The sequence below is a fragment of the Nilaparvata lugens genome, chromosome 5 (assembly GCF_014356525.2).
Source record: "Nilaparvata lugens isolate BPH chromosome 5, ASM1435652v1, whole genome shotgun sequence".
Taxonomy (NCBI): Eukaryota; Metazoa; Arthropoda; class Insecta; order Hemiptera; family Delphacidae; genus Nilaparvata; species Nilaparvata lugens.
This window is the reverse complement of record NC_052508.1, coordinates 54,461,549-54,473,888: the sequence shown is the minus strand read 5'-3', so window position 1 is coordinate 54,473,888 and position 12,340 is coordinate 54,461,549. Positions and strand designations below refer to the sequence as shown.

At 37.3% G+C, this 12,340-nt stretch overlaps 1 protein-coding gene across 1 annotated transcript in view; it reads left to right on the top strand.

Moving 5' to 3' along the window:
- Window positions 1-1,447: 1,447 nt before the first annotated feature.
- The window catches only part of LOC111046620 (putative sodium-coupled neutral amino acid transporter 11), a 48,676-nt gene continuing 37,783 nt past the window's right edge, over window positions 1,448-12,340 (top strand). Inside the window, exons 1-2 of the mRNA XM_039428770.1 lie at window positions 1,448-1,733; window positions 12,008-12,149. Coding sequence (XP_039284704.1) covers window positions 1,662-1,733; window positions 12,008-12,149 — 214 coding nt within the window. The 5' untranslated portion in view covers window positions 1,448-1,661. The remainder of the gene's footprint in view (window positions 1,734-12,007; window positions 12,150-12,340) is intronic.

Sequence of the window (12,340 nt, the reverse complement as noted above, 5' to 3'; positions counted from 1 at the left end):
AAACTGGGTTTTTTCTCTCGGTGGTTTGTGATGCTCAAAGGTGACTCGTGTGAGGCTGCGTGGCACGTTAAGGTGCGTACAGATTTACCCGCCGCGAACATGATCAATTCACTTTTAATCAGCTGATGCCAAGCTTTTTATATCTGTATCTTACCGTTTCTGTAAAAATACAGTTATAATCAGCTGATTAAAAGTCAATGGCTCATGTTAGCGGCGCGTATATCTGTACGCACCTTTAGAACAATTTTCTGCTTTTCCCTTGAATTAGGCAAAGTGTAAACTTAGCAAACGCCATAAGAATTCTCTTTTATGATGTATTGTAGATGAAATTCATGATAACATTGATAGGTACTAGTAGCTCTGTGAACAGTAGACCTCGCGCAGTTATAAACCACAACCACACCTTACTTCGCTCGGTAGATATCATTGTTATCGAATGGTTTATGTGATAACGGCATATTTCCTAGGTGGGCACATTCAGGTAGTCTGCGGCAGGTTGAGCAGAGTGTTGTTTTTGCTAAGGAGCCTGGGAAGATGTGTACCAGAGGCCCATCTCCGCATGTGTTACTTTGCCTTTTTTCAAAGTGTGATGGCATATGGTATCACCTTAGGGGGGGGGGGTGCCTCTGAGGTAAAAGATATACTGCTGGTGCAGAAGAAGGCCATCCGTATTATTTGTGGGGCCGAATTTTTAGCACATTGTAGGCCTCTGTTTGTGAGTGAAAATATTCTCACTGTTTCCAATCTTTACATTTACAGGTCTCCCCATGCTGGTGGTGAGGATGAGGATGTTCAACCTCTTGCCAGAGCCGGTGAGGGTGCATCCGGTCAACATCTTCAGTTCCTTACTTACTTCTCACGTTTTCCTCAAGGTCCTGGGATCGGGGAATCATCAACGGATCTAGTCTCCTCTGTCAGAGTCATCAAGAAGGTGTAGTCATCAGAGGTCCTCCTTGTCCAAGTGACTAATTGAAAAGAGTATAAATAATATCAATGACTTCTTCAATAAAGATACTTGTGATTTGTAACAATGCCATTAAGATCAAGTATAGTGGTCTGTTTGACCAGTGCTTTTTCTCATGTTGAAATATACTGACTGACGCGATCTATCCAGGAATGACCTGGTCTTTTATCGAGAGATTGGATATTGAACATTAGTAATCTTATTTCTCTCTTACTCCAGCTCTAGAATTCTTATCTCATCTCTCTTCATTATTCTTCTTTCTTCCTCTAGTTTCGTACATGCCATTGATATGGAGAATATATATATCAATGTATATGTACTATATATATCAATGGTACATGCTGTCTTTCATCTTGTGAGTTGCTATGTGCTTGTGCTAAACGGATAGCTTATTGTATGCTGAGGCATGTGAGGTACGCGTATCGACGGACACACATTGCCTCGCTAGGAATGCGAGTGAGGCAGTCTCAGCAGCTTATGTGCGACCGGCTGTACTGAACTTAAACACAACCTCAATATTTTCATTTTGCTCTGAATCTGAATCTGAAAGGCAGACCAAATTTGTCAACATTCAATGCGTGAGCGTTAAGTGTTCTACCGTGTACTTAATACAATGTTTGATAGCATTCACAAGTAATAAACTTAATTAGTTAAATTTTTTTCATTGGATTATATTTGTTAATCCTTGTACAGCAAAATGACGGAACCTCCTAAACCTGACGAGAAGAGTTACATACTTAATGCTCACAAAGCGGTTTTGGAGCAACAGGTAAGATGAGTACATACTCTTAAACCATTGATTTAGTTATTTAATGAAGGATATATCATTATTAGTGCTATGTATTCTTCTCTAATATCTGAGTAAGTACTTGTTAAAATCATGCCTTATAACAAAACACTTTCTCCAGCCGCATATTTTTCTATTATGTAACTAATGTTGCATAACTTTTCTAGCTACTGCATGCAGTATTAAACTGTCTCTTAATTTTAAACAAAGCTCCTTAAATTAATTTTTATCTACTTTGGAAAATTTCAAGTTTACTTAGAAATTGGACTAGACCTAGCAATATCTAGTTTAGACATATCATTATAATAGAAGTGGGCGTAACAGATATTCCAGAGTTCCGTCCCCTCTCTCCAAGATATATTTTCTGTTCAGGTACTCTTGTATTTTGGATGGTCAAAGTATGGCCCCAACTATTAGAGCGTTTTTCGTTCGCCTTCAGAAAATGCATAGCCTCTTATGGGGAACGTCTCTTTCACTTGTATAGTTCATCCCATAATGCCGCATCTACATGTTGGTACAGTAGCTGTCTTTGTAAGTTGGCCTAGCCTGGCTCAGCCTGCAATTTAACCAGTGCCCAATAAAAGCCAGCAGTAGCCAGCGTTGACAAACTACCCATCCACACACTGGTGCTGGTCTACATTGGCCTTTATTGGGCCAACATCTAGATGCAGCATAAGTTGATGCACCCGGCTTACGAGGTAAAAAAATTAACGTGTCTGAGACAATTGTATACGGGTAGTTTGGGCCTTAGGCGTTGGTCTCGGCAGCCTTAGGCCCGTACTAAACGAAAGTAATTATATTGTACGTTTTTGAGAAGGAGTTGAAAAGTTTGTTGAAAGAGAGTCTTCTATAACCTACCACGCAGGAGTATGTGTGTAGAGGGGGTTCCTTTGTGTGATGCATGTTTATAAATGCTTTGATAATTCCTGTACTCTGATAGCTAAAAAGCTATTAAAAGCAAACATACCTTATATACCTTATATACCTCCTTCATCTGTGGGATCGATGGCGTCATTACACAATAAAAACAACACTTTCATACTCAAGTCAAGATCAAGATGGCAGAAAGTGACTAGGTAGTCAGGTAAAATTTGAGTCAGATCATCACTCATGTATTCACGCACTTCATAGTAGGCTCTGACTCTCATAAATCCGGTCACCACTCTCTCAAAATCACGCAAATCCAACTGCTTCACTCCTGCAGGCAGTCTATTGAAGTAGCGTAATGCTGCACTCCCATAACACACCTGCGACCTCTGAAGACGTACCCTCGGGATGTCAAGCAGCTCTCGATGCCTAGTGTTGTGATGGTGCACATCATTCCGAGTCAACAAACCATGCTGATTCTTCTTGACATGCAGCAGGCAGAGAAGAAGGAAGTGGCTGACAACTGTCATAATACCCAGTCTTACAAAAAGGGGCTTGCAGTGTGCTCGATGTTCACTAGCAGTTATAATCCGTGCAGCCCGTTTCTGCAGCTTAAGTACTTCCACCACCCTTGCTGAATGACCCCACATGAGCAGACCATAGGAGATATGGCAGTGGAAAAGTGCATGGTAAGTCATTACCAGATATGCCTCTGTCACATGTCCCCTCAGCTTCAGCAACAAGAAACAAATTCGCGACAGCCTCCTGGTCACTTGTTGGATGTGGCTAGCCCAGTTCAGTTTTGAGTCCAAGACAAACCCTAAAAGCTTTACAGGGTCCTGTTCAGCTGGCAGGCTGCGAGACAAACTGCAGATTATGTTTTGTGTCTTGTTCTCATTCAACTGAAAGCGATTTGCCTGGAACCATGAGGTTGAAGATTGGAGATGCTCTGCTGACAGTTCTAGCACATGCTGTAGGTCCACTCCAGATGACAATAAGGACGTATCATCAGCAAATAGCAGAGTCGAGCCGTTGTTGTCCAAGTCATTTATCATTATGATAAACAGGATTGGTCCCAGTATTGAACCCTGTGGCACTCCAAAATTCACAGGAAGTGGGCTGGAAGAAGCTCCTCCAAGAGACACCACTTGTGCCCTCCCAGTCAGGTAGGAATTCAATAGAGACAAAGCTGAGTCCACAATCCCATAGTAATGGAGCTTATCAGACAAAATTCCATGGTCAACGCAGTCAAATGCTCTGCTTAGGTCACAAAGAGTCAGTGCTAGGGATTCACCATCCTCAAATGCTGAACCAATCCGTTCAGCAACCCGATTTACCGCATCAAAAGTAGACCTCCGTCTGCGAAAACCGAATTGCATGTTTGAAAAAAGGTTATTCCTCTCAAAGAAGTCCTCAAGTTGGGGCTTGATGACTGCTTCAACCACCTTACCAAAGATTGGAGTGATGGATATAGGCCTGTAGCTGTTTAGGCTCTGGTGGTCACCCTTCTTGTAAACCGGAGTGGTTCTAGATGTTTTCAAGAAGTCTGGAAAGATGGCAGTCCTCAAGCAATCATTAACTGCCACAGCAAGTGGATCAACAATTTCCTCAATCACCTCACGAAGCATGAATGCAGACATTCCATACACATCAGGACTTTTCGATGGCTTGAATGATTAGACAATCTTCCTCAGGGCCAATGAAGTGATGGGGCGGAAGAAAGAGAGTACATACATAAGAGGGTACATACATACCCGACCGAATTTTTTCGGTGTTTTTTTCTCTATTATGGGGCCGACCATAGAGCGAAATGAAACTCGTATATTCTGTAACATATGGACCATACTATATGGACCGAATAATCGCGTTATTTTTCAGTTATTTTATGTTAAGTCCATAAGGTGGGCATAAAAACCCCCAGGGACACGTCATGAGAAAACAAACAGAAACAAGTAGGCCAGTCGACCTACTAGTCCAAAAGAAAAACAAATAAAAGCAAGCAAGAGGAAAGAAATTAATCAAAAATAGGCGCTTACCAAGCTGCTGTCCAACATGAAAAACTCACGGAGTGAGTACAAAGGATTATCCAACAATAAGTCTCTCAGGACCCTCCGAAATTTGCCGGCAGGCAGATTCCTAGCAATCACCGGCAGCTTGCTGAAGAGCCTGACAGATAGATGGCCATAGCTCGATCGTGTCCTGCTCAGTCTTTGGTAGGGCTCGTCCAGCCTCTGTCTCCCTCTAGTCTCATGTGGGTGAAAATTCATAGAGCCATACTGAATTTTGTGCGTCTTTTCAGGCCGAATCTTTCGGCGCTTTTTTGTCGTATTTAGTAATAAATCGTTTGGTCTGGCTGAATAAGATCCTTAAATTTATAATGTAATGTCAATGTCTCATAACTTATTTTAATTCAGAGTAGTGCTAGTCTTCTCAATGCTAAACTTGAAACATTAATAAGAGGCCGGAGTCTAGTACGCTTTATAAAGGCACTGAGGCTGAGATGGTTCAGACATTTTTACAGGATGAATGAAAACAGAATTCCAAAAATAGTGGTTTCAGAGAAGTTTCACTCGAGAAAGAAAAAGGGACAGATAGCACAACAACTAAGAATACGATGGGAGATTGATATCAGATATCATTTAACAAGGATGGGTTATAGAGGAAGAGGATGGAGAAGATTGATTGAAGACAGATGGGCTTGGAGGATTGTTGTGGAGGAAGCCAAAGCCCACCCTGGACTAGAGCTGCTAAGAAGTGCTAATCTTTTAAATACAGAAACAGAAATAGCAAACAATCGTTTCCAAATGGTATTTCAATAAACTCTTCCAGTATATAGGCCTACAGACATTTTTCAATGACAAATCAATGAAATTTTTCAAATTATTGACAAATCTTCTGAAAATTGAAAAAAATATGTTATTACTTTAGGAGAGAATTGAAAAGCTTTATGGACATGTATAGCCAATTCTGACCAACTTGTGAAGTTTCTCTGCATAAAATCAGCGTTCAGATTTCGTTCCACATAAGAAGTTATGCGTTCTTATAATAAGCAAAAAATCAGACTTGTTTATTCTGGCCGTATGGTATGGGCGAATGGGCCTTGAACAGTCATTAAGTAACATATACCCTTATGTTGCGATATGCCCTAACAGGTGTGATGATCCTATAGCAGAATTACAGGCGAGTGTTCGACAGTGTTGATGAAATTTCAGTAAAGAGAAGATGATGTTCTACAATATTTTAAGATCAAGTACAGTATTTTTATCAACGGTTTTCCGAGTTACACAACTTTAGGTAGCTTTAGATATAGAAATTGGCAATTTTTTGTGTATGGAAATGTAAGATATAAAACACTCAGGAATGAATTCTCCATTTTTTTGACCAAATTCGACTCATGGTAGCTGAAACGCTCATGACAGAAAATAGGTAGCTATTTTGCCATGGTATTTATTCACCTCATGACATGATAAGATACTTATGAACCGCCTTGACTAGCTAAGAAGAATGAGCAGTAGTACGAGAAGATCGTATCATTGTGACAAAAGTTATAAGTAGCCTATTTGAAGTTTTGATCCTTAAGGCACGGAATAAAGAAACGTTCATTACCCCGTGCTTGAGGTGACCTTATGCGCCTTCTCCACTACGAACTACAGGAATTAAGTGCATCTAACAAGTGATTATAGTAGAACATGATCTTTGGAACCTATGTACTCAATCTGGTTAAAATGTTAATGTAATATATGTAATCTCAATGTAGAATGTCACTTTCTTCTTTTTTTATAATGTGCCTATTGTTGTTGTATTGGCTCTTCCTCTAAACACGGACTTTTTCCATATTAGAGGAGTAATTTTCAGGTGAATGTATCGTCAAATGTAGCCTACACTTTTTGATAATAAAATGGATTTGTATTTGAAAAAATTAACAATTAAGTTAGTAATGATGTTGATTTGTGTTTTTTGAAGTGTAACCTATCTGAAAATCCATCTGGGATAGATAGATAGTCCACCTGGTCTCAGTTCGTAGAGCACAAAATTACACCCAGAATTATTTTGGATTTATAGAGAATTGTGAATGATTTGACGTCATTGGCAATTTTATTAGCTAATAAAATGTCAAAATGATTATTTCTATCCGATGGCTGGTTTAACTGAAATCGCAGAAAACTGGAAATGGAACTGAAAATTCATTTTTAAAGCACCCTGTAGAAAGCTCCAGGGCTAGATCAATTTTCTGTATTCAAGTTGTTCAATATCACAGAATCATTGCACGAAAAAGTTGGTTGGTTCGGATTTTTTTCCAGCAAAATATACCTATACTGATGACTGGACTAATTTTTATATTCCCATGTAGCCTTGAAAGAATCACTTTCATAATGGAGAATAACGTAGACTAAGGCTAGGCACACACCAATTAGTCAAGACAAGACAAGATAAGACATGAACAGACATGTTTAGTCACAATACTCCACATAGTTGCTTATGACGCAACTCACACTGATTAGTCATTGATTAGACATTCTCCATAAGAAACTAAGTGAAGTATTGTGACTAAACGTGTCTGATCATGTCTTGTCTTGTCTTGACTAATTGATGTGTGCCTAGCCTAAAAAAGTGTTTAAATATCGCTATATAGTGATGTTAAAAGAGCTAGAAAACTAGAATTTCGAAGATTTTTCAGAAAATATTCCCTGTTTACCTGTGTATGCTAAGTAGCTAGAATCAGCTGATAGGTTGCAGGATAATGTCCAATGTCTAGATCAATGGCCTGGCAATCCTGGATAGATAACGTCGTAAGCACAAAAAATATAATATACTTCAACTAATTGTCACAAAACACAAAAAAACTCAATTGACAAGATTGGCAAGAATAGTTGGATGCAGCAAGATTGGTGCACTCATTTTTCTTAAAAGTGTTTGAAGAACTTCTTGAAAAACTAAAAGCATTTTTAACAAGTAGTTTTTAAGGGAAAACATTTATTGGAAAGACACTGAGACGTCATACAATTATACTTGAAAAGGAACATAATTTTTTGCGTAAAGAAATGAAAATAAATTTTTGTCTAGATCAAGAATATAAGAACAGAAAATTATCCCCTCACATGAAAAGTGACGATTCTCAATGAAAGGATAAATTTGTTTGATCAAGAAAAATTACCTCAGTAAACAGAAATATTGTAGCAAAAATACATTTCTGTTAAATTATTTTTATCGAAATCTGGCGTTAAGTTGAAGTTTTGAGAATATCTTCAAGTTTTGAAAGAATTTTACGGTTTAAACATTCTCAGTTCGATAAGTGTAGACTGCTCATAGTTCATTTTACTAGCTCCCACAGAATTTCAGAGAAGGCAAAGTCTTCTTCAAGGTGGATATAAGAATTCAACATTTTTCTATGTGATATTGATTTTAGTGAGCTATGAAGCTTTCAAAGACGGAGTTTATTGAATTTCGAGTGGGAAAGGCCGCTATTGGGAGGAGTGTGTGTGTGTGTGTGTGTGCGTAGGGGCGCATGGATCATCCCAACATATATTTGAAGGGAGGCAGCCGATTGGGGGTGGGGGTGGTGGAGAAGGCGTCTCTAGAAGATGGAGCTGGAATTCTCATTACAGATATGATGCGGGTCGAGTCAGAGTGGAACTATGCCATTCAAAATGAATTTTCTATCGCCGACTCATTCCACCAACCACATTATGACAGGACTCTCATTCTCACACACATTAGCACCAGTTTGTGGTGGTATTCCGTTCTAATTTCTCGCAAACTCGAGAAACTATAGCTCACTATGACTAGAATCTTGGCGATGCTCTAGAATAAAGCGATTGAAAAAAAACAAGAAAATAAATTAATATATAGCACAGTAACAAAATCGTAAATAGAGTTACAAATTCACAAACCAAGAAAATACATTGACTTTGCGATAACAAAATCATACATCCAGCTTGGAGTTATGCTTGTAACACTCTCAATTATTCAGAATGAATAATTGTAATGAGCGCCCGGCAAATTAGAACGAATTTCTCTTAACTACGTGTATTTAATCATGTTAAAACTTAGATTTCTCTATGCTAGCACAAATTTTCCATTTGCTAAGCTTTTGTAGTCGAACTCTTTTGTTTCTACGGCGGTTACAAAGTCAATTTGAGGATTGTAGAATAATGTCGATTAGATTTCAAATCCTCATCCAAATACATATCCTCTGATCATAAAGTCTTGTGATTGGTGGAATATTTTTCATCGAAATTATAATATTGATCCAAGATTAAATTAGTCATCATTTTGACTCAATTTCCGGTTTCAAGAATATCTGCTATTCATATTAGATTAATTTATTGTACTAACTGTATTATTCATATTAGGTATGTGTACTTTTATTTCATCTACTTTCCTGATTATGTTTTTTTCCATATTTGTGATTTTGTGAACGGTTTGCTATAAAAATTTGAGAAAAAAACAATTTCGGTGCTTGACTATGATTTTTCTTGGAAATCACATAATAATCTTAACTTTCGATTAATGCTTTTGGACAAATTGTATATTTTATCATGCATAGTACTTCAGAGAAAGCTCAAATATTCGACCACTTTGATGCAGTTACTCACACAGAATTAACCAAGATTCTTATGAGACTAAAACCAAACAACTCTTCAGGTCATGACGAAATTACAGGAAAAATTCTAAGGTACTGTGAGGACGAAATTAGAAACCCACTGTTGCACATAGTAAACTCATCATTTGAACAAGCAGTATTTCCACATAGCTTAAAAATAGCCAAGATCTACCCCAAATTCAAAACAGGTGACCATACTGATCCAAAAAACTACAGACCCATAGCAAACCTTCCCATTGTATCCAAGATTATAGAGCGGGCAGCATACATCAATTGATTTCATATCTGGAGACGAACGGGCTGTTGTCTACAAGCCAGCATGGATTCCGAAAAAATCATAGTACAGCCACAGCGATTTCCAAACTCTGTGATGAGGTGTGTAAGATATGGGAGGATAAAAAATATGCATCAGGACTGTTTGTCGATCTCCGGAAGGCTTTTGACGTACTCGATTGGAACATACTCAAAACAAAACTAATAAAAATGAGAATTCAAGGCAGAGCACTCAAGTGGATTGAAGACTACCTCCAACATAGAAAACAATATGTAGAGCTGGATTTCCAAAGACAAAATCAAATAATCACTTTCAAATCAACAGCACGATCAGTCAAAAGAGGAGTACCACAAGGGTCAATCCTGGGACCGCTGCTCTTTCTTATATACATAAATGATCTTCCGGATGAATTACAAGAAAACAAAAAGTGTATCCTATTTGCAGACGACACAACTATACTACTTCCCACAAACAGAAAGGAAAATCGAAACAATATAGTTGAATCAACTCTTACTGAAGCTACCTCAATCTGCAATAGAATGAAACTGGCCATAAATAATGAAAAAACAGTACACATGAACTTCACCCCAACAAACCAACCCAGATGAACCACAAAACAGTAATATAAAAACAGTGGAAAGCACAAAGTTCCTTGGTGTAATTATCGACAACCATCTGACCTGGAGGCAACACACGGACTATTTGTGTAAAAAACTCTCCTCTGCTACATATGTCATCCGCAGAATCAGAAATATTGCTGATGAGAGGACAGCACTAATCGCATATCACTCATTATTTATGTCACACCTGAGATATGGCATCGTCGCATGGGGATCATCAGCACAGGGAAATCTCGAGAGAATATTAAGGATACAAAAAGGGCAGTGCGAATCCTACTAAGAGAAAACTACATAGAACACTGTAAACCACTCTTCAAGCAGACAGGTATCCTCACAGTGATCTCAATATACATCCTGGAATCCATCATCCTAGTGGTAAACCAAAGTCCGGCTTTAAGACGAGATAAGACATTCTCCATAAGAAACTAAGTGAAGTATTGTGACTAAACGTGTCTGATCATGTCTTGTCTTGTCTTGACTAATTGATGTGTGCCTAGCCTAAAAAAGTGTTTAAATATCGCTATATAGTGATGTTAAAAGAGCTAGAAAACTAGAATTTCGAAGATTTTTCAGAAAATATTCCCTGTTTACCTGTGTATGCTAAGTAGCTAGAATCAGCTGATAGGTTGCAGGATAATGTCCAATGTCTAGATCAATGGCCTGGCAATCCTGGATAGATAACGTCGTAAGCACAAAAAATATAATATACTTCAACTAATTGTCACAAAACACAAAAAAACTCAATTGACAAGATTGGCAAGAATAGTTGGATGCAGCAAGATTGGTGCACTCATTTTTCTTAAAAGTGTTTGAAGAACTTCTTGAAAAACTAAAAGCATTTTTAACAAGTAGTTTTTAAGGGAAAACATTTATTGGAAAGACACTGAGACGTCATACAATTATACTTGAAAAGGAACATAATTTTTTGCGTAAAGAAATGAAAATAAATTTTTGTCTAGATCAAGAATATAAGAACAGAAAATTATCCCCTCACATGAAAAGTGACGATTCTCAATGAAAGGATAAATTTGTTTGATCAAGAAAAATTACCTCAGTAAACAGAAATATTGTAGCAAAAATACATTTCTGTTAAATTATTTTTATCGAAATCTGGCGTTAAGTTGAAGTTTTGAGAATATCTTCAAGTTTTGAAAGAATTTTACGGTTTAAACATTCTCAGTTCGATAAGTGTAGACTGCTCATAGTTCATTTTACTAGCTCCCACAGAATTTCAGAGAAGGCAAAGTCTTCTTTTATTTCATCTACTTTCCTGATTATGTTTTTTTCCATATTTGTGATTTTGTGAACGGTTTGCTATAAAAATTTGAGAAAAAAACAATTTCGGTGCTTGACTATGATTTTTCTTGGAAATCACATAATAATCTTAACTTTCGATTAATGCTTTTGGACAAATTGTATATTTTATCATGCATAGTACTTCAGAGAAAGCTTTAAATAGCATTCACAGAATAATATTAGCCTACACTTCAATTATATGTGATATTTTTAATGCTAGTTTTTCAATTGTAATTATTGATAAATAAGTGACAATGATATTAGTAAATATGTGTGATCATTTTTATTTCTGATACTGTAGTATCCAATTTACAGTAAATGTGTATTATCAATTAATTTTTCGTCATAGGAGTATACTGCAGCACTAAAGTCTTGCTTTCCAATGAATTTCAGCTCTGCTCAAAAGAAATAGAATATCATTGGTTCTTATGGAAGTCTTCATACATCTGCAGTCTGCCAATGTGTAAACACTCTCATAAAAACGTATGGTGTTCTATTTCTGCCCAACAAATCAGGAATTCGTTAAAAAGCAGGGCCCAGGGCTTAATTAGTTTTGATTTGGCAGACATAATTTATCAACTTTTTTCATTTTTAGTCATCAGGAGAATCTCCTGAAGGGAGAAGTGGCACACATCAAGACACCGAACAACTTTTTGTTGATAAAAAAGAACGGACTACAGGATTAGGATTTGCTAGTTTCAACTACATAAATTCGATATTAGGGAGTGGTGTGATAGGTGAGTATTAATATTATTTATAATATTATCCATTTTCATACTATTCTGATATATGAGAAATACTAGCCTAAATAAAATATAAATCTTAGTATTCTTTTAAATTATTTTATCACAATATGTTTCGGACATTGATGCCATTTTCAAGTCAAGAAATTTCTTGTCAATTTTCGGACTTGAAAATGGCATCAATG